The 17,842-nt window shown below is 56.9% G+C and overlaps 4 protein-coding genes across 15 annotated transcripts in view; 2 read left to right on the forward strand and 2 right to left on the reverse strand.

Moving 5' to 3' along the window:
• The window catches only part of UNKL (unk like zinc finger), a 49,718-nt gene extending 46,589 nt beyond the window's left edge, over positions 1 to 3,129 (forward strand). For all 11 annotated transcript variants that reach the window (XM_031658619.1, XM_031658617.1, XM_031658613.1 and 8 more), the window contains one exon: positions 1 to 3,129. In XM_031658619.1, coding sequence (XP_031514479.1) covers positions 1 to 156 — 156 coding nt within the window. In that variant the 3' untranslated portion in view covers positions 157 to 3,129.
• Positions 2,990 to 13,533, reverse strand: GNPTG (N-acetylglucosamine-1-phosphate transferase subunit gamma). Of its 2 annotated transcripts, none has more exons than XM_003916319.3 (11): positions 13,424 to 13,533; positions 13,282 to 13,339; positions 13,135 to 13,202; positions 4,527 to 4,581; positions 4,371 to 4,454; positions 4,194 to 4,287; positions 4,005 to 4,119; positions 3,803 to 3,885; positions 3,595 to 3,726; positions 3,423 to 3,504; positions 2,990 to 3,333 (listed from the first exon to the last, which is right to left on the reverse strand). In XM_003916319.3, exons 1-11 carry the CDS (start codon positions 13,473 to 13,475, stop codon positions 3,239 to 3,241), a joined length of 918 nt encoding a protein of 305 aa, XP_003916368.1. In that variant the 5' UTR covers positions 13,476 to 13,533; the 3' UTR covers positions 2,990 to 3,238. The 2 variants fall into 2 exon arrangements, with proteins under 2 accessions (XP_003916368.1, XP_009193901.1); XM_009195637.3 differs by having other exon boundaries at positions 4,527 to 4,647; positions 13,424 to 13,513.
• TSR3 (TSR3 ribosome maturation factor) lies at positions 13,533 to 16,154 on the forward strand. The gene is made up of 6 exons (XM_003916320.5): positions 13,533 to 13,708; positions 13,805 to 14,024; positions 14,400 to 14,593; positions 15,164 to 15,340; positions 15,447 to 15,510; positions 15,787 to 16,154. Exons 1-6 carry the CDS (start codon positions 13,597 to 13,599, stop codon positions 15,956 to 15,958), a joined length of 939 nt encoding a protein of 312 aa, XP_003916369.1. The 5' UTR covers positions 13,533 to 13,596; the 3' UTR covers positions 15,959 to 16,154.
• The window catches only part of BAIAP3 (BAI1 associated protein 3), a 14,266-nt gene continuing 12,379 nt past the window's right edge, over positions 15,956 to 17,842 (reverse strand). Inside the window, 6 exon segments of the mRNA XM_031658611.1 lie at positions 15,956 to 16,140; positions 16,596 to 16,982; positions 17,060 to 17,265; positions 17,340 to 17,463; positions 17,535 to 17,655; positions 17,731 to 17,811. Of these exon segments, the coding sequence (XP_031514471.1) occupies positions 16,879 to 16,982; positions 17,060 to 17,265; positions 17,340 to 17,463; positions 17,535 to 17,655; positions 17,731 to 17,811 (636 nt within the window). The 3' untranslated portion in view covers positions 15,956 to 16,140; positions 16,596 to 16,878.

Here is a 17,842-nt window from a genome sequence, read left to right on the forward strand (position 1 = left end):
GTGATCTTCCAGCTCCGCGCCAAGCAGTGCGTGGCCTGCCGGGAGCGGGCCCACGGTGCCGTCCTGCGGCCCTGCCAGCACCGTGTCCTCTGTGAGCCGTGTGCGGCCGCCGCACCCGAGTGCCCCTACTGCAAGGGCCAGCCCCTGCGGTGGTGACCTCAGCGGGGACAGCCACCTCCTGCTGGGCACCCTGGCTCCAGTGCTCGTAACCACAGACACATCGTCACTCACCTCTGGTGCCACCGATGTGAGGACCGAGGCTGGGAGCCCCGCCCGCGCTCAGCCGTTATCATGAGGCTGGGAGCCCCCGCCTGGGCTCGGCCGGACAGCTTTCCTGTCACACGTTGTCACCTATCTAGCCCTACCGACGGTTTCAAGGTATTTTCCTCAAAAACCTTAAAGGCAAACCTACAGAACCCGCCTGCCTGTCCTCGAGGGGCCTGGTGCCTCAGGGGTCCGCGTGGCGCTGTGATCACAGCAGTTTGTGGTCCTGACACTCCTGTGACTGGACCACTGGGAGCTGGGGTCTTTCAAAGCACTTTGTAAACCGAGGAATTTAGAGGTTATAAATTGCTCTAAGCTGCTTTCTATGTTGTTTTTTAAATATGCGATAATATGAAGCTTTATATGTGTACTGTGAACTTAAATATTTCATATCAGTTTATTGTCAATTCATAGTATGCTGAATATATTAGATTTCATATTCTGAAACTAGTACTTATGAAATGAGCGTTTATCTAGTAGTAAGACCTAGGATTTTTACATTTTCCCATTAAGTGCATAGTATTTATAAGCAGAGTGATTATGGATTTAGATGTTTTTAACTTGATGGAAGGAGCTCGTTTTCCCGAGCCTGTGTGTGCACAAGGCACTAGGGTTGATATTCCAGCCTCGTGGCGTGGGAGGAAGAGAGCTCCGTCCTGCATTTCTGTGATCCGTGGCCACTTTTCCTATGCGCCTGTGCCTTGCTAAACAAGTGAAGGAACATCATTGGTTTTGTTTTCTCCCTTGAACCTCTGAAAGACAGTTTGGTACTAACGAAAAATGCAGCAGAAGGGATCAGACATCAGAGGTTTTAGAATTCTTTTTTAAGCAGCTGTCTTCTGGCCAGGCGCGGTGGCTCACGCCTGTGATCCCAGCACTTCGGGAGGCTGAGGCAGGTGGATCACCTAAGGTCAGGAGTTTGAGACCATCCTGCCTAACATGGTGAAACCCTGTCTCTACTAAAAATACAAAAATTAGCCGGGCGTGGTGGCGGGCGCCTGTAGTCCCAGCTACTCGGGGGGCTGAGGTAGGAGAATCGCTTGAACCCGGGAGGCAGAGGTTGCAGTGAGCCAGGATCACGCCACTGCACTCCAGCCTGGGTGACAGAGTGAGACTCCGGCTCAAAAAAAAAAAAAAAAAAAGAAAAGCTGTCTTCTGATTACTTAGATCTGTCCTAGGCAATGGTGCTTTGTAGCTCCTTGGAGACATCGCTGGGCGTCCTGGTGGGGGTCAGGCAGTGAACTAGGAGAGTGGCTGGCTCCCCAGCCCCTGTGGCCACCCCCATCCTGCTTGTGTGGGAGACGCTCGAGCGGTGGTGTGCGCCAGGGTGCCGGGTGTATGAGAGTCACCTGACCCGTACTGCCAGTTAGTATCGGAGCTCATCCATGTGGCCAGCGAGGTCACACCAGGACCCAGTCACAGCCTCTTAGTGGCCTGGAGCACACGGGGGAAGTGGCCCCCCAAGGTCCCGGCTCTGCTGCGTCCCCTGGCCTGTCTGCCCTGGAGCGACAGAGTGGCTTCCGGCCGCAGCAGAAACGTGACTGAGAACGCGTTCCCGCGATGACCTGACCCTTCTGCTCAGGGCTGGGACTGTCCCTAGGAGTTGAGGAGCAGGAACAGGCGTCTGTGATTTACGGCGACCTGGCTCTCTGTGGGCCATGTGGGTTGTGAGGGCACAAGAGCAGGCAGCAGCATCGACGTGTTCCTCCCTGCCCGTGGTTTTGCCAAAGACTTTTAATAGCATTTTTTAAAAGTGCAAAACGTCTAGGGTAAAAAATTTTTATCAGTGACCAAATCAGAATGTATTCAATACAGTAGGAGGTTTAAGAACTTTTTTAACGTAAGACAAACTGATAGCAACATTCTGTCATTTTAAAGGCAGTGGATCCGTGGCATTCCGCAGCTAGTCCACTGCTGCAGGTAACCATCGACTTGGTTTTAGTGAATCTGTTTTGTTTTTAATTATAGTGATGATTTATTAGCTCAGTATCTAGAAATTACGTATATTTTGTGCTACTGTCATCGATGTGTAAAATCCTCTGTTTTTATTATTTATGCACTTGGTTCCCATTTCGGGGTTCCCATTTCGGGCCTCTGGTCTTTTCTGGGATATGGTGTCTGCCCAGACGTCTCCCGGTTGTCGGGAGCAGCTGAGCGCTAGTCTGCCGGCTGCTCTGCTCTTTTTGGGAACAACGTGGCGGCTGCCCCTCAGGGCATCTCCATGGATCAGCTTCTGGGGTGGTGGAGCTGGGAGCCCCAGGGGTTGGGGGACAGCGGAGACACCTGCTCCCCCATATTTGTACTGGCTCTGAGGACAGGTGAGCAGTGGGAAGACCAAAGAATGGCTGGCGGTGCTGCCAGGATTGGAAACGGAGGCAAGACCCTGGGGCTGCCCGCCCTGGGGCCTTCCTCACCCGTCTCGGTGGCCGAGGCACACAGCAGTGGCTGGAAGGTGCCCCGTGGAGGCGGGCCCAGTGGCTCCCACCTGTGGCCATGGCCGGCACTGGACATAGGAGCCGGGTGGTGGCCGGTTCTGTGTGTGCTTGTTGCCTGTCGTCTGTAACTCTAGTGTTCAACATTAGCCGTGAAACAGTGACGTGTGTAACTGTGGTCAGCAGACCTTGTTCCGCGTGGACGCGTCATGTGGATTCATTTCTGGAAGCCTCGATCTGTATGTTTGAGTATTTAGATGAGTGTTGTTTGAGTGGAATTTTAACCCGGAAGGTAGGATTTATCATCATTTACTTGTAGTGAACTGTTTAACACTTGTTAAATTTTTTTACACTATAGCATTTATGCAGTGGTTTACAGAATTCATGGAATTATTTTTATCAGTATGGGAATTAATTAAAACCTTGAATCTTTGTTTTGTCTGCTTCTCTGAGCACAAGCCTGGCCAGCTGGTCCCTGGGGGTCCTACCAGCCAATCTCCAGGGCTCTCGGCCGTGTCCACCTCTGCCTTCCCACCACAGGGTCACAAACTCCCACGCAGTCCTGGGTCACCCCGCAGCCGCTCTGGAGGCTTGGCTCTGGGTGTCTTGTGGCCCAAGTGCTCCAAGCTGGAAGTTTCTGCCAAAACACCAGGTGGCCGGTCCTCACCTGGACCCACAGGTGGGGGGTGCGATGGTGGCCTGGCCCCCTCCCCACAGGTGACTTACCTGTGGGCCTCACATAGGGGATGCCGTGCTGGGTGAGCAAACCTTTTAGCCTTTTGATCTCCTTTGACAGTTCTTTATGAGCCTACAACACGAAGTTCAAGGGAAAGGCTGGGGTGGGGGTGGGGCAGGGCGGGAGGCTACTGTGTGCTGCCACCTCCCCCCGGTACGGCACCTTTCTGCAGTTTTCCAGGGTCTCCAGCCCCAAGCTGTCAGGACCTCCCTCCAGCTGGGTGGGTTCATTTTCTTCTGGGGCCTTGAAGTAGCCAGCGTCCTCAAACAGTGTCCGCAGCAACTTCTCATGGCCCTGAAGATGGAGGATGCAGGGGCAGCACCCAGCTCCCAGCCGGGCCCGCCAGGGGCAACCCCGAGCATATGCTTACCTGGGCGGTGATCAGCTTGTCGGCCAGGTCCTGCTCCACCTGGTCCCACCGCCGCTGCAGGGCCTCTGGCAGAGTCGGGTACACTGAGGGCCCAAGAGAAGCCAGACTCAGTTGTGCCCCATGTCCCAACCCTGGCCCCCATCACTGCAGGGCTACGTGCATGGCTGACCCCACCGGCCCCCACTGCGTCCCGCACCCCTACCTAGCAAGGCGTGGGGGTGGCAGACGAGGGGGGTCTCGAACGTCAGTGCATAGACACAGGTGCTCGGCTCGGACACGTGGGCCAGCCGGTTGCTTTTTCCACACGCCAGCTCCACCTGGGGAGGGCACGCCAGTGGGTGTGTTGCAGAGGCTGGGGCCCCTCGTCCCGGGCTCCCGTCTGAGGCCTCACCTTGCTCTGCCGGCTCCGGGAACGGCAGGCGTCACCATCCCTCATCCACATGCCCGTGAAGGTGTTGTTGGCGATCTCCCACTCGTGCCAGATGCTGCGGGGACACGGGCACGGCCCGTGAGGCCGGGCGGGGGAGCCGCACTGCTGCTTTGGGATCCCCGGCCCGGCCCCGCTCACCCGAGGACCCCGCTGTAGGCGTTCCAGCGGAAGGTCTGCTCGTGCTGGGTCACGTTGTGGAATGGGCAGAACTCGTACTTGTACCTGGGGACACAGGTGGCATGAGGGGGTCCCCAGGCTGCGCCCCAGCCCACCTCGCACCTCCCCTGCACTCACGTGGACTCCACCAGGCTGAAGCACTTGCCCGAGAGTCGGAGGAGATGCGCCGGCCCTGGAAGAGATTCACGCTGATCCCCAGGCTCCGTGCACAGAACCTGTTTGCAAAGACTGGCAGAGTCTGTTTTCAAAGGACCAGTTTTTAACAAAAAGCACAAGATGTTCAAAGAAACAGGAAAACAGGTCCCATTCAATGGAAGAAACTGACAAAACCGAGAATTCTAACAGCCCTTTAAAAATGAGAGTTCAGGCTTGGTATCGTGGCTCACACCTGTCATCTCAGCACTTTGGGAGGCTAGGGCGGGAAGATCGCTTGAGGCCAGGAGTACGAGACCAGTACGGGCAACAATGCGAGACCCCCGTGTCTACACTAAAAACACACACAAAAAACTAGCTGGGTATGGTGGTGTGTACCTGTAGTCCCACCTACTCGGGAGGCTGAGGCAGGAGAATTGCTTGAACCCGGGAAGCGGAGGTTGCAGTGAGCTGAGATGGTGCCACTGCACTCCAGCCTGCATGACAGAGCAAGACCCTGTCTCCAAAAAACAAAAAAGAAGACATTCCCAGATAAAAGCTTCAGGAGTTGGCTACCTGCAGGCCCATGTGCCCCACGGGGAAGTGAGTAGACAGACAGCAGCTCAGCTGGAAGGAGACGAAGGGCCCTAGTACGGGGGTAAATTAAATGCCAGTTACTTTTCTAGCTGTGGTCTGTATATCTACAGAACTTAAACCAGTGGTCCCCAATATTTTTGGCAGCAGGGACTGGTTTCATGGAAGGCAGTTTTTCTATCAGCCGGGGGTGGGGATGGGTGGTTTTGGGATGAAACTGTTCCACCTCACCTCATCAGGCATCAGGTTTTTTTTTTTTTTGAGACACAGTCTCATTCTGTAACCCAAGCTAAAATGCAATGGCATGATCTCAGCTCATTGCAACCTCTGTCTCCTGGGTTCAAGTGATTCCCCTGCCTCAGCCTCCCGAGTAGCTGGGATCCCAGGCATGCACCACCACACCCGGCTAATTTTTGTATTTTCAGCAAAGATGGGGTTTCACTATGTTGGCCAGGCTGGTCTGAACTCTGGACCTCCAGATCCATCCACCTTGGCCTCCCAAGTGCTGGGATTACAGGCGTGAGCCACTGCGCCCCGCCTGAAAGACTAACTTTTAAAGACATAAACAGGTTGAAAGTGAAGGTATGCAAAAGTATTCATGTAAACAGCCAAAAGAGAGCTGGAATGGCTGAAATTACAAGAGACAAATACGTTATATATTGACACAAGGGTCCATGTGCCAAGACACCACAATTACCCATGTACAAACATTGCCACCCACTACATAAGGCTGAGAGGAAACATCCATACCCTTTATTTATTTACTTATTTATTTATTTTGAGATGGAGTCTAGTCTTGTCACCAGGCTGGAGTGCAATGGGACGATCTCGGCTCTCTGCAACCTCCACCTCTGGGTTCAACCAGTTTTCCCGCCTCAACCTCCCCAGTAGCTAGGATTACAGGTGCCCACCACCACGGCTGGCTAATTTTTGTATTTTTGTACAGACAGGGTTTCTCCATGTTGGCCAGGCTGGTCTTGAACTCCTGACCTCAGGTGATCCACCTGCCTCAGCCTCCTAAAGTGCTGGGATTACAGGCGTGAGCCCCCACGCTCGCCCTGATGGATTTAATATTTTTAAGATGACTACCACGCATAGTGATGTGCAGATTCAATGCAACGCCATCCAAATCCCAATGACATTTTTTGCAGAAATAGAAAAACACATCCTGAAGTTCATAGGGAGTCTCAGAGGACCCCCAAATCATCGAACGGTCTTGAAAAAGAACAGAGTTGAAAGACCCACACTTACTGATTCCAAAAATTACTTCAAAGCGGTCATGATCAAAACTGTGTGATACTAGCATAAAGACCGGCGTAGAGGCAGGGCACGGTGGCTCACGCCTGTAATCCCAGCGCTCTGGGAGGCCAAGGCAGGCAGATCACGAGGTCAGGAGATTGAGACTATCCTGGCCAACATGGTGAAACCTGGTCTCTAATAAAATACAAAAATTTAGCCAAGCGTGATGGCAAACGCCTGTAGTCCCAGCTACTCAGGAGGCTGACCTAGGAGAATTGCTTAAGCCTGGGAGGTGGAGAGGTTGCCATGAGCTGAGATTGTGCTACTGCACTCCAGCCTGGGCTACAGACTCACACTCTGTATGGAAAAAACAAAACAAAACAAAAAACCATCAAGGGAGTGAAAAGACCCACGGAATGGGAGAAAACAAACACTGGCAAATCATAGACGTAAGGGATTCATATCCAGCATATATAAAGAACCACAGCCCTACAATAAACCCAGTTTAAAAATGGGCAAAGAGGCCCGTCATCCCAGCACTCTGGGAGGCCAAGGCGGGTGGATCACCTGAGGTCAGGAGTTTGAGACCAGCCTGGTCAACATGGAGAAACCCTGTCTCTACTAAATAAAAATTAGCCAGGTGTGGTGGTGCATGCCTGTAATCCCAGCTACTTGAGAGGCTTGACAGGAGAACTGCTTGAGCCTGGGAGGCGGAGGTTTCAGTGAGCCAAGGTTGCACCACTGCACTCCAGCCTGGGCGACAGAGCGAGACTCCATCTCAAAAAAAAAAAAAAAAAAAGGACATACAAACAATACAAACAGACCATAAGCCACTGAAAAGATCCCACATCATTAACTCGGGAAGTGCAAATTAAGACAACCCTAAGGTACCACCTCACACGCATTAGGATGGCTGTTAGCAAAAAAAACAAAGTGCTAGTGAAAATGTGGAGAAACCGGACCCTCTGTGCAACGCTGGCTGGAACGGGAAATGGTGCAGCCACCGTGCAAACAGTTTGGTGGTTCCTCAAAAAGCTAAACATGGAATTCTAACAAGATCCAGCAAAGCTACTCTCGAAATTGGAAGCAGAGACTCAGTATTTACGCCCAAGTTCACAGCAGCCTATTTCCAGCCAGGGGCTGGAAGCCAGGCCCGTGTCCAGACGACGGGTAAACACGTGGTCTCTCCTCACGTGGGACAGTCCTCGGCCGTAAAAACGAATGAGGCTCTGAGAGCCTCCAGCCTGGGGGACCCTGGGGACACTGTGCCAAGAGGAGTCCGTCAGACACAGAAGGTCGTGTGCAGTTACGGGTCATCTGTGTGGCGTCTCTGCAACAGCCAAGTTCAGAGACAGCAGAATGGTGGGTGCCAGGGCTGGGGGAGCCAGGGTTTGAAGGGGACAGAGCAAGTTGTGGAGACGATGGTGCTGACGGTTGCAGGGCAGTGTAACCAGCCCCTAGGGGAAGAGGGAAGGTGTGCAGCGTCTCGACCCTCCAGCCAGGCTGGCCACAGGCAGTGCTAGAGCGAGGGCGTGTACAAATCAAGGCCAGTGGCAACTTGTCAGTAAAAGACGCCACAGCAGCCACCCCGTTCTTCAGGCACGCTGGGGAGTCGGGACCTGGCTGGGTATGCACCTGTCCCAGCGCCCACCGAGACTGTCAGCCACGAGGCCATCCTCTGGGCTGTGGGCAAGGCTGGGGCGTGGGCTGTGGAGGCGGGGAGGACACCTGGCCCCTGGCTCCTGTCAGGCCTGCGCTGCAGCAGCAAGTGCACTGGTTAGAGGATGCCTCAGTTAGACTGATGTTTTAAACTCTGCAGTTTTACTGTATTAATAAAGTCAAGGCCGGGCACGGTGGCTCACACCTGTAATCCCAGCACTTTGGGAGGCCGAGGCAGGCAGATCACGAGGTCAGGAGATCGAGACCATCCTGGCTAACACGGTGAAACCGTCTCTACTAAAAATACAAAAAAATTAGCCAGGCGAGGTGGCACGTCCCTGTAGTCCCAGCTACTCGGGAGGCTGAGGCAGGAGAATGGTGTGAACCCGGGAGGCAGAGGTTGCAGTGAGCAGAGATCATGCCACTGCACTGCAGCCTGGGCGACAGAGCAAGACTCCATCTCAAAAATAATAATAAAGCCAAAATACACACGAGGTGCTGGGTGACTGTTCCCTGGGAAACTGGCCAACCCAGGAGCCTGATGCCACCCTCAGCCTGGCCCCCGCCCCCGGAGGGCAGAGGCTAATGCCACAGGGACCTCTAGGGTGCTGGCCCAGCCTGGCCTTCTGTTCCCTGACATTCCACTCACCCCTGGGGCTGTCCCCTCCCAAGACAGATGGAGACCAAGATGGCCCGGCTGCCCTGCTCAGGGGCTGTGGATATAGGAAGATCCTGGTCCTTCCTCGTCAGATACCATCTGGGTGGCCCCTACTCCCAGGCTCACCCACTGTCCTCCCAGCCTGTCCACTGGGGGCTCCACCTCAGCCCTGTCATGCCTGCTGTCCCATAGCCTGGGGTGTTGGGGCTCGGCCCCTCCAGTCTGGCCCCAGGGCTCTGCCCAACAGGCACACAGGGAAGCCTTTGGAGCCATCCGAGACCCTGACGTGTCCCTCGCCCATCTGCCACTCATAGACTCCCACTGGGAGGGTGGCTGGTCAAGCTCCTGTGTCCTGGGAACTCGCGTTCCCAGGCTTACCCCCGGCAGACATGACTTGGAGACACCCCAGGAGGGGCGTGGGCGCCAGGCTCAGCTCTGCACCTGCAGGGCCATCCGTCCAAACAGGGCTGCGTGAGGGTGGCGGGCCCTGGCCTGGCTCTGCAGCTGGGAGGAAGCCTCTGCCTGGAAGCTGTCCACAGCTTCAGGGGGCTCCCACTGGCTGGGGTGCAGCCTTCTGCAGGGGATGGTACCACAAGCCCCCAACTGGCAGTGCCCAGTACCCCGGGTCCTCTGCTGCTGGCCCACACCAGAACCCCAGCCACGGCCCCTCCCCTCCGCCCAGCCCTCAGGTCTCAGCAGCCTGCTCTCCTGAGAGGGGTGGGGTCCGGCCCCTCCACTCCTTCAGCCAGACACAGCCAGACCTGAGCCGGAGTCTCCACCCCCAAACACCACCACCCCCAAATGCCATCACCCCTGCCGGCAGGCTCCTCCTCTGCTCCTCATTCGCCCGCACGTCACCTGCAGGCTCCATGCTCACAGTCTGCATGGCCAGGACACTCGACAGTTCCTTTGGCTCCTGCGGGCCCACGTGGCCTTACCACCAGCTGGCCCTGCGCCCGAGGCCACAGCTCCTCAAGGCCCCATCAGCTTGGCTGAGCCTAGACTCCCTCATTTCCGTCTGCCCCTGGTCAAGCTTCGGCGGGAAGCAGTCCCTTCTCGAGGGGGTCCTCCCTCCCACTCTGCTCCCTGGCCTAGCCCCACACCTGGTCCCAGTACCCTCCTAACTTCCACAACCCCCACACCCCACCAAGAACTTCCCCGGGGACCTCACCCTCACCCTTGGACCTCACGCACCCCCACTAATGAGTCCTGTGCCCACCGTGACCCCTCTCCAAGCACCAGAACTGCCTCATAGACCCAGCCTGGCCCCAACCAAAAGCAAGCTCCCAGCCTGACCCCTGCAGTCCACTTTCCATGGCTTCTCTAGCCAGGATCCTGGGGCCACTCTGCTCCTCCCCAACCTCTCCCCAGATCCAGGCCCCTGGCCAGGGCCCCAGACTCCTGCCCAGCTGGCTGCTCCCTCCCACTGCCACTGAGGCAGAGCTCCCTCCTGGACAGTGTGCTGGGCTGTGGCAGGACCACCACCCTGACCATGCCCCATCCCCTGTCCATGCCACAGCAGGATACTGTCTCTAAATCACAGACCTACCAACCTCTGCTGCTCCTGCTCTCAGGGGACGAGACTCCTGACTCATCCGGTGGAGGCCCAGGCCATGGAGGTGCCCACTGCCCAGCCCAGCCCCGCCCCACCAGCCTCGGCCCTGGGAAACCCACCCCTTCCTTCTCCTCGGCAGAGGCTCTTCTGCCGGGACCTTCTGAGCCCTAGGCCGCACTCACCATGCCCGAGTTTCTCAGCCCGATTATCTTTCTGCTCTGCTCCTTCCACAGAACACACTCTCCTACCCACTGCGCACAATCTGTTTCACACGCTGATGCTGAAGGAGTGCCACATTAAAAACAAAAAACACTTAGAATATCCGTGCCCGATCCCACGGACGCGGGAGACTATCCGCGCCCAACCCCACAGATGCAGGAAAAAATGGTCTGGAGAAAAACACTATCAACAAAAACACTGGGAAACAGGAAAACAAACATGCCACTTGGATCCAAAGGTGGGACAAGAACTGCTCCAGATTAAAACACTAAAGAGACATGATTAACCAAATGCACCTGTGAACCCTGACGGGCCCAGGTGTGGGGATGGGGGTGGGGAACACTATAAAAGGCAGTCTTTTTAAATTTTTTGGGTTTTTTGTTATTTTTTTGAGACGAAGTCTTGCCCTGTCACCCAGGCTGGAGTGCAGTGGCGTGATCTCAGCTCACTGCAACCTCCGCCTCCTGGGTTCAAGCGATTCTCCAACCTCGGCCTCCCAAGTAGCTGGGATTACAGGTGGACACCGCTACGCCCGGCTAATTTTTGTTTCTGTGTTTTTTTAGTAGAGACAGGGTTTCACCATGTTGGCCAGGCTGGTCTTGAACTCCTGGGCTCAAGCGATCCTCACACCTCAGCGTCCCTCCTGAGCAGCAAGCACGTACCACCACAACCAGCATATTCTGTTTTCTTTCCAGGACCCTCACCTCTGAAAAGACGTGGTCCCCTTAGCCAAGGCTGCCTTTCTCCTACTGGAAAGGGTTCGGTCGGGAACTGCTCTTACACAGCGGCCTGCCTCCTCCCCAGCTTCTTGGGACAGGTGTTGGCCCGACTCCAGCACTTCAGGCCCTGGGAAGCCACATCCCATGGCTCTGAGCCTCAGGGAAGTGAGCCTAACCCCACGTGCGCCATCATGCCCAGCCACACAACAAAATCCATAAAAAGATCTGTTTGGAGTCAAAGTCCACAAAACCTACCAACGAGCTGCGGTACCACCTGATCCCCTTTCTCGCTCATCTGTGGCTACCCAGCTGAATCGCCTCTGGCACGCGATTTCCTGCGCAAGGCCTTTGGCCACTCCCTTTCCTGAATCCCTTTCCCCAAACAGGCACAGCTTTACTCCCTTTTCTCCTTTAGCTTTTGGCTGAAATGTCACTTCTTAAACTTTTCCTCAGCATCCTATTTAAAGCAGTCCCCAGCCAAGGCAGGAGGATTGCTTGAGGCTGGGAGTTTGGGGCCAGCCTGGGCAACGTAGTGAGACTTCCATCTCTACAAAAACACGTAAAATTTGCCAGGCATGGTGGCATGCACCTGTAGTCCCAGCTACTCAGGAAGCTGAGGGTGGTTGATTGCTTCAGCCCAGGAGTTCAAGGATGCAGTGAGCTATGAATGCACTACTGCACTCCAGCCCGAGTGAGAGAGCAAGACTCCATCTCTAGAAATAAAAAAAAAAAAGCGATCCCCCAAACAATACTCTAACACACATACACATACTCCCTCCTCTGCTTCACGTATCTACATGGCATTTTTCATCATTGACTATTCTATGTATTTTACCTAATTCTTTGTTCAGTGCCTGTTCCTCCATCACTCCCCATGAGACTGTCAGCTCCCTGAGGACAAGTATTGGTGTATCTGTGTTCGTTTCTGCAACCCCAGCACAGACCCTAACACATAAAAGTATTCGATAATAAAATTATTGAGGCTGGGCACGGTGGCTCACGCCTGTAATCCCAGCACTTTCCGAGGCCAAGATGGGCGGATCACTTGAGGTCAGGAGTTTGAGACCAGCCTGGTCAATACGGTGAAATAAACCCTGTCTCTACTAAAAATACAAAAATTTGCTGGGCGTGATGGTGATGCATGCCTGTAATCCCAGCTACTTGGGAGGCTGAAGCATGAGGATTGCTTGAACGCAGGAGGTGGAGGTTGCAGTGAGCAGAGATCGTGCCACTGCACTCCAGCCTGGGCAGACAGAGTGAGACTCTGTCTCAAAAAAAAAAAATCCTTGGATTTTTGTCTCTTATATTTAATACTCATTCAGTGTTTAAAAGGCATATATACTCATGACCCAACAATTCCACTTCCGGAATCCTGCCTTGGGAAACCACTCACCTGAGGGCAAACCAAGGCACCTACACAGCATGTTCTCCACAGCACTATTTCTAATGGCCAAAAAAAATGTAAAGAACCTAAATACAATCGGGAAATGCAGCGCCATCCGATCGCGTACTGAGCACCAAGAGAAAGAATGAAGACCTATATCACCACCGTGAAGCGTCCCAAGACATACAGCGAGTGACAACGACAAATCAGCCAAATACTCGCGCAGCATGATTTTTTTTTAAAAGCGACAAAGATTACAAAAACTACACGTTTTCCGGCTGCATGGATACGCACGTAAAAGCACAGAAACGCCTCTGCCAAGTTACCAGACTATTAACGGCAATTACCTCTCGGAAAGAAAAGGAAAGACTAAGTCTGGAGATAACTTTTAATTCGGTACAAGAACATTCTGGTATATTCTCTCGCACGTCCACACTAATTTTAGAAGGCTGACAAACCAATGCTTTGGACTCCGGGCCGTAACTCTCAGGGTCTCTCACCCATCCTCCATTGTTGCTGGCCCCCCGCGGTCACCCCCGAGCCCGCCAGCAGCGCTCCTCACTCACCAGACACGGGTGAAGGATCCCTCTTGGCCTGGAGGCGACTGGCCTGGGGCAAGAACGGGTTGTTCACCCTACGGGAAGCGGCAGGGTCAGCGGGGAACTGGCCCGGGCCGTCCCCCTGCCCGAGCCGCCAGCTGCGAGGCTGCTCACCCGAACGTGTTGGGCTCCTCCACCACCTTCATCTTCGCGGCACCTGCCGGCGCGGGGCCTACGGGGAGCGAGACCGTGAGCGGGGAGGCCGGGATGCAGAGCGCGCGCGGGGCCTGGGGACGCGGGCGGCCGGGCCACTCACCGCGGGCCGAGAGCCCGAGGAACAACAGCACCCGCACCAGCCCCGCCGCCATCGCGCCGCAGCGCCGCGCGGTCACGTGGAATGACGGTCACGTGACCGCGGGAACCGGAAGTGGCGCCCCGCGCATGGGCTGGCAGCCGCACGGCCCGTCCAGAGGCTGAGGGGCGTACGCCATGGGCCGCAGGAGGGCAGGGCGCGGGCCGGGGATGGAGGGCGGCCGCCCTCGGCACCTCCCGACCCGCTCCCTGGAGGCCTTCGCCGAGGAGGTCGGCGCCGCACTGCAAGGTGAGCTAGGCGTGATGGGGAGAGCGGGTCAGGGTTCGAGGGCCTGCCCGGGGGTCCCACGCTGAGGCCGAGTGCCCCTCTCTCTCTCTCGTGCAGCTTCCGTGGAGCCAGGGGCGGCTGAGGGCGAGGGCGGCCCGGGCCCGGCGGCGCTGCCCTGCACGCTGGCCATGTGGGAGTTGGGCCACTGCGACCCCCGGCGCTGCACCGGCCGCAAGCTGGCCCGCCTGGGGCTGGTGCGCTGCCTGCGCCTGGGCCACAGGTTCGGCGGTCTGGTGCTCAGCCCCGTGGGCAAGCAGTACGTGTCCCCCGCAGACAGGTAGGCGCGGGAGGCCTGCCCTAGCTTGTCATTTCCAGCGCTTGGTTCCTTTCAGGGATCGTTTAGTGGCACTTGTATGTCACACCCACACCCACACCCACGTGGGCAGGGAACGTCTGTCTAGTTTGCCTCCTTTGCATAGCGCAGAGCTTAGGATAAAGGAGGTTTTGGGATAATAAACGTTTGTCGAGTGAATAAACGCATGCCCTAGGTACCCCAAACAGCTGCCTCAAAACCTTGCTCATGAAGTCTGTTTGAGGATATTTGGGGATGGTGGAATGATGTCCCTGAATCCCTAGCGAAGAAATTCTCCAGGGGCATGCTTCACTTTGGGTAGTACTGGTTCCTGAACTTACCCCATGCTGTCCCTGGCAGACAGCTGGTGGCACAGTCTGGGGTCGCCGTCATCGACTGCTCCTGGGCCAGGCTGGACGAGACACCGTTTGGGAAGATGCGAGGTAGCCACTTGCGCCTGCTGCCCTACCTGGTGGCTGCCAACCCCGTAAATTATGGCCGGCCGTGCAGACTTTCCTGCGTGGAAGCTTTTGCTGCCACCTTCTGCATCGTAGGTGAGTCCAGGGGCTCCACAGCAGCGTGACCGGGCAACCTGGTGTTCCTGCTGTGCTCCCAGCATCGTGTTTCCTGCGGACACACCCCTGGAGGAGCGTAAGGGACGGACAGGGAAGCAGTTCAGACAGACCAGGGTTTCAGCCCCGACTGTCACTTCAGGTTTTCGGCCTGTGGAGTTGCAGTGTAGGCGGAATGGGATCACTGCAGTACAGAGGCCAGCGTATGGGGTGCCGTTCATGACGGCAGTACTGCCCCGAGAATCCTGCTTATCCTCCGTGTCCTCCTTACTGAATTGCTGATCTAAAGAAGCCCAGATGAGGCATGGGGCAGTCTTGGTGGGAATGTTTGCGTTTCGCAACAAGGAGGGGGACTCGGTCGGTTGCAGAGGTGTGGACTGTAGCAGGGGAGGTGCAGGCTGGGGCTGGGGGCAGTTCGGGCTCTCAGGACTGTGAGCTGATGTTTGATGAGGACCCTGCAGTTACGTGGGAGAGCCATCCGGCAGCAGGTGATCAGGACGCACTCGAGGGGACCATTTACTTCTTTGGGTTTCTTGTTTGTCACACCATCAGGCTTTCCGGACCTCGCTGTCATTTTGCTGCGGAAGTTTAAATGGGGCAAGGGCTTCTTGGACCTGAACCGCCAGCTGCTGGACAAGTACGCAGCCTGCAGCGGCCCGGAGGAGGTGCTGCAGGCAGAACAGGAGTTCTTAGCCAGTGCCAAGGAGAGCCCCCAGGAGGAGGAGATTGGTGAGCCCTGGCGGGGCTGGGAGCCAAGGCCCTCCAAAGCCTGGGGGGTCGGAGGCCTGGTCCTGCTCCGAGCTCACTTACAGACCACTTTCCTCTCTCGGCTCAGATCCCTTCGATGTGGATTCAGGGAGAGAGTCTGGAAACCCCAACAGGCCTGTGGCCAGCACCCGGTAGGTCCTTGGGCTTCTTAATTTCATGATCACTCAGACCCAGGGCTCTCCTCTACCTCTGGCCTGAGCCCCTCCTGCTGCCTGGGGGTGGTGTCGTAAACAACACCCCGATGATCTCACTAGAAAACCTGAAGTGGACATCCCACTGGAGAGGTTTGGGTTTGGAGAGTACATGGAGAGGAATCTGTCCTGGGCTTGCAGCTTTTTGTGGATGAGGTTGCCTCCAGCTAGCCAGGGAGGATGTCATTTGGGAACGTGCTCCCCCTCCCCTCCCAGGCTGCCCTCGGACACTGATGACAGTGATGCGTCTGAGGACCCGGGGCCTGGCGCCGAGCATGGAGGAACCAGCAGCAGCTGCTCTGAAGAGGAGCAGACTCAGGGACAGGGGGCTGAAGCCAGGGCCCCGGCCGAGGTTTGGAAAGGAATCAAGACACGGCAGAGAGACTGAGGGTTGCAGACACGTATATATTTGAGGCTGGGTAACGAGAAGATCTAGAGACACGAGGGACGTAGATGGGCCTGGCAGTCTCGGCTCCTCGTGGCTGCTGGCAGGACTGAGCTGTCCGGGTTCTCTCCGCATTTCCAGCACAGCTGTGCTCTGCATCCTGCCTCAGCGCGCTCGCAATGAAGCTGCAGGCCAGGAAGCTGTGTGTGAGTCTGTTTTTCACCCTGGGCCTGGGGAAGGGTTGGGGCGAACTCTTGGCTCTGCCTGGCGGGGCTGTGGAGCAGGTCTCCGGTGGCCACGGATATGTGCGTGAAGGACACCCTGCCAGTTGGCATGGAGCCCTTCACACTGACCACCAGTCTTGGGTGACGTCCCTGGCCTGGGAGCCCTGTGGGGACTGGAGACCTGTGTGGTTCTTGACTCATCTGCCCTCTGCATCCCTCTGTGAGTGGAGGCTCTGGAAGCTCCACCCAATAGTGCCAGTGGCACCCTTTGCCCTCCCCAGCTGTGACTACCAAAAAATGCCTCTGCACATTGCCCGTCGTGCAGGGAGCACAGCCACTCACTGAGTCCCTGCAGACCAGCTGCCCACCGCCCACCCAGGGCCGGGGAGCCCAAGGAAGCGGGCAGGGAAGCGCACCTGGTGGCCAAGCCCACTGTGGCCTGCACTGTGTCCCAGGCAGCTTCTGGCCAGGTCCTGCCAAGTTGGCCACCCAGATGTGGGGTTGGGTGCAGGGGTTCACAGCACACACCAGACGGACACGGCCAGGGCGATGGGAGCCACAGGGCCAGCCACGACACACACGCCACAGCACAGGAGGGGCGCCATGGGCCCTGGCTGCACAAAGCTGGCCACAGTGAGCTGGAAGATGCTTCAGGGAACTCGAGGTGGGGGCCAGGGCCGGGGTTGGCAGCTGACGGACTCAGGGGTCCGCCTCCATGCACTTCTCCAGCTCCTTGAGTTTCTTCACGAACTCCTGCGCCTCCTTGCTGGTGCGGCCTTCCAGCATCCTCAGCGCAGACCTCACTGCAAGCGGGCATGGGCAGGTGTTTGGGAGCCGGCGACAGGCCGCTGCCCCTCCCCCCACCCGGATGCTCACTCACCCTGGGCTCTGGGCCGGCACAGGTGCAGGGTGACAGGCTGCCCAGCCCTTGCACCCCCGCCCACCTGGGGCCGGGCGACACCACTGACGCCCCCTAGGCCGAGGGCTGCCTCCCCAGCAAAGTCGTTGGTGGACAGCCAGTCGTGGTCCATGACAGTGAACAGCACACAGGCCCCACGGCGGCGGCACGCCTCGGCAGGCACGGAGCTGTGGACAGAGGCCAGTCAGGGGAGTCTCACTCCCGCAGCCTGGAGCCCGGGGCTGGGGCTTGGGACACTCACAAGTAGAAGAGCTCGTCGTATACAGGGTGCAGCGTCCGGGTCTTCACCTGGGTCCTCTGGCTGCGGACCAGTGGGAAGAGATGCGGTGGGCCCAGCTCCACGATCACAAAGGGGTCGCTTAGGCCTGCAGGAGCACAGTCATGAGCCCCCTGTCCCCATCCTACCATCACCCGACCCGTCCCCGCTGCAGCTCACCGTTGGCGTCCAGGGGGAGCAGGTCGGCGGCGTGCAGCACCTCCACAGCCAGCCGCTGCTCAGCCGCCTCATAATGGCAACGGACGCTCAGGCGTCCAAACCGGTTCTGCTCCAGGGTCCTCTGCAGAAAGGCGGGTGAGCGCAGCTGGGCTCAGGGAGCCTCAGAGGCAACACCCTGTCCCGGGCGCCTCCCTACCTGTTTGAGCTTGTCCAGGTAGAACTGCTCAATGCACTCACGGGTGGAACATTTGTGCAGCCGCAGCTCCTCCTTCAGCCTCTGCAGGGGAAGCACGTCAGGAGGGACCCTG

The sequence above is a fragment of the Papio anubis genome, chromosome 18 (genome assembly GCF_008728515.1).
Source record: "Papio anubis isolate 15944 chromosome 18, Panubis1.0, whole genome shotgun sequence".
Lineage (NCBI taxonomy): Eukaryota > Metazoa > Chordata > Mammalia > Primates > Cercopithecidae > Papio > Papio anubis.

Coding starts and splice junctions, on each gene's coding strand:
- GNPTG (XM_009195637.3), bottom strand. CDS start 13,475: ATGGCGGCGGGGCTGGTGCGGGTGCTGTTGTTCCTCGGGCTCTCGGCC. Junction 13,203..13,281: donor GAGGAGCCCAACACGTTCGG/GTGAGCAGCCTC, acceptor CGCTTCCCGTAG/GGTGAACAACCCGTTCTTGC. Junction 4,288..4,370: donor GCCTACAGCGGGGTCCTCGG/GTGAGCGGGGCC, acceptor GTGTCCCCGCAG/CATCTGGCACGAGTGGGAGA.
- TSR3 (XM_003916320.5), top strand. CDS start 13,597: ATGGGCCGCAGGAGGGCAGGGCGCGGGCCGGGGATGGAGGGCGGCCGC. Junction 13,709..13,804: donor GGTCGGCGCCGCACTGCAAG/GTGAGCTAGGCG, acceptor TCTCTCGTGCAG/CTTCCGTGGAGCCAGGGGCG. Junction 14,025..14,399: donor TACGTGTCCCCCGCAGACAG/GTAGGCGCGGGA, acceptor TGTCCCTGGCAG/ACAGCTGGTGGCACAGTCTG.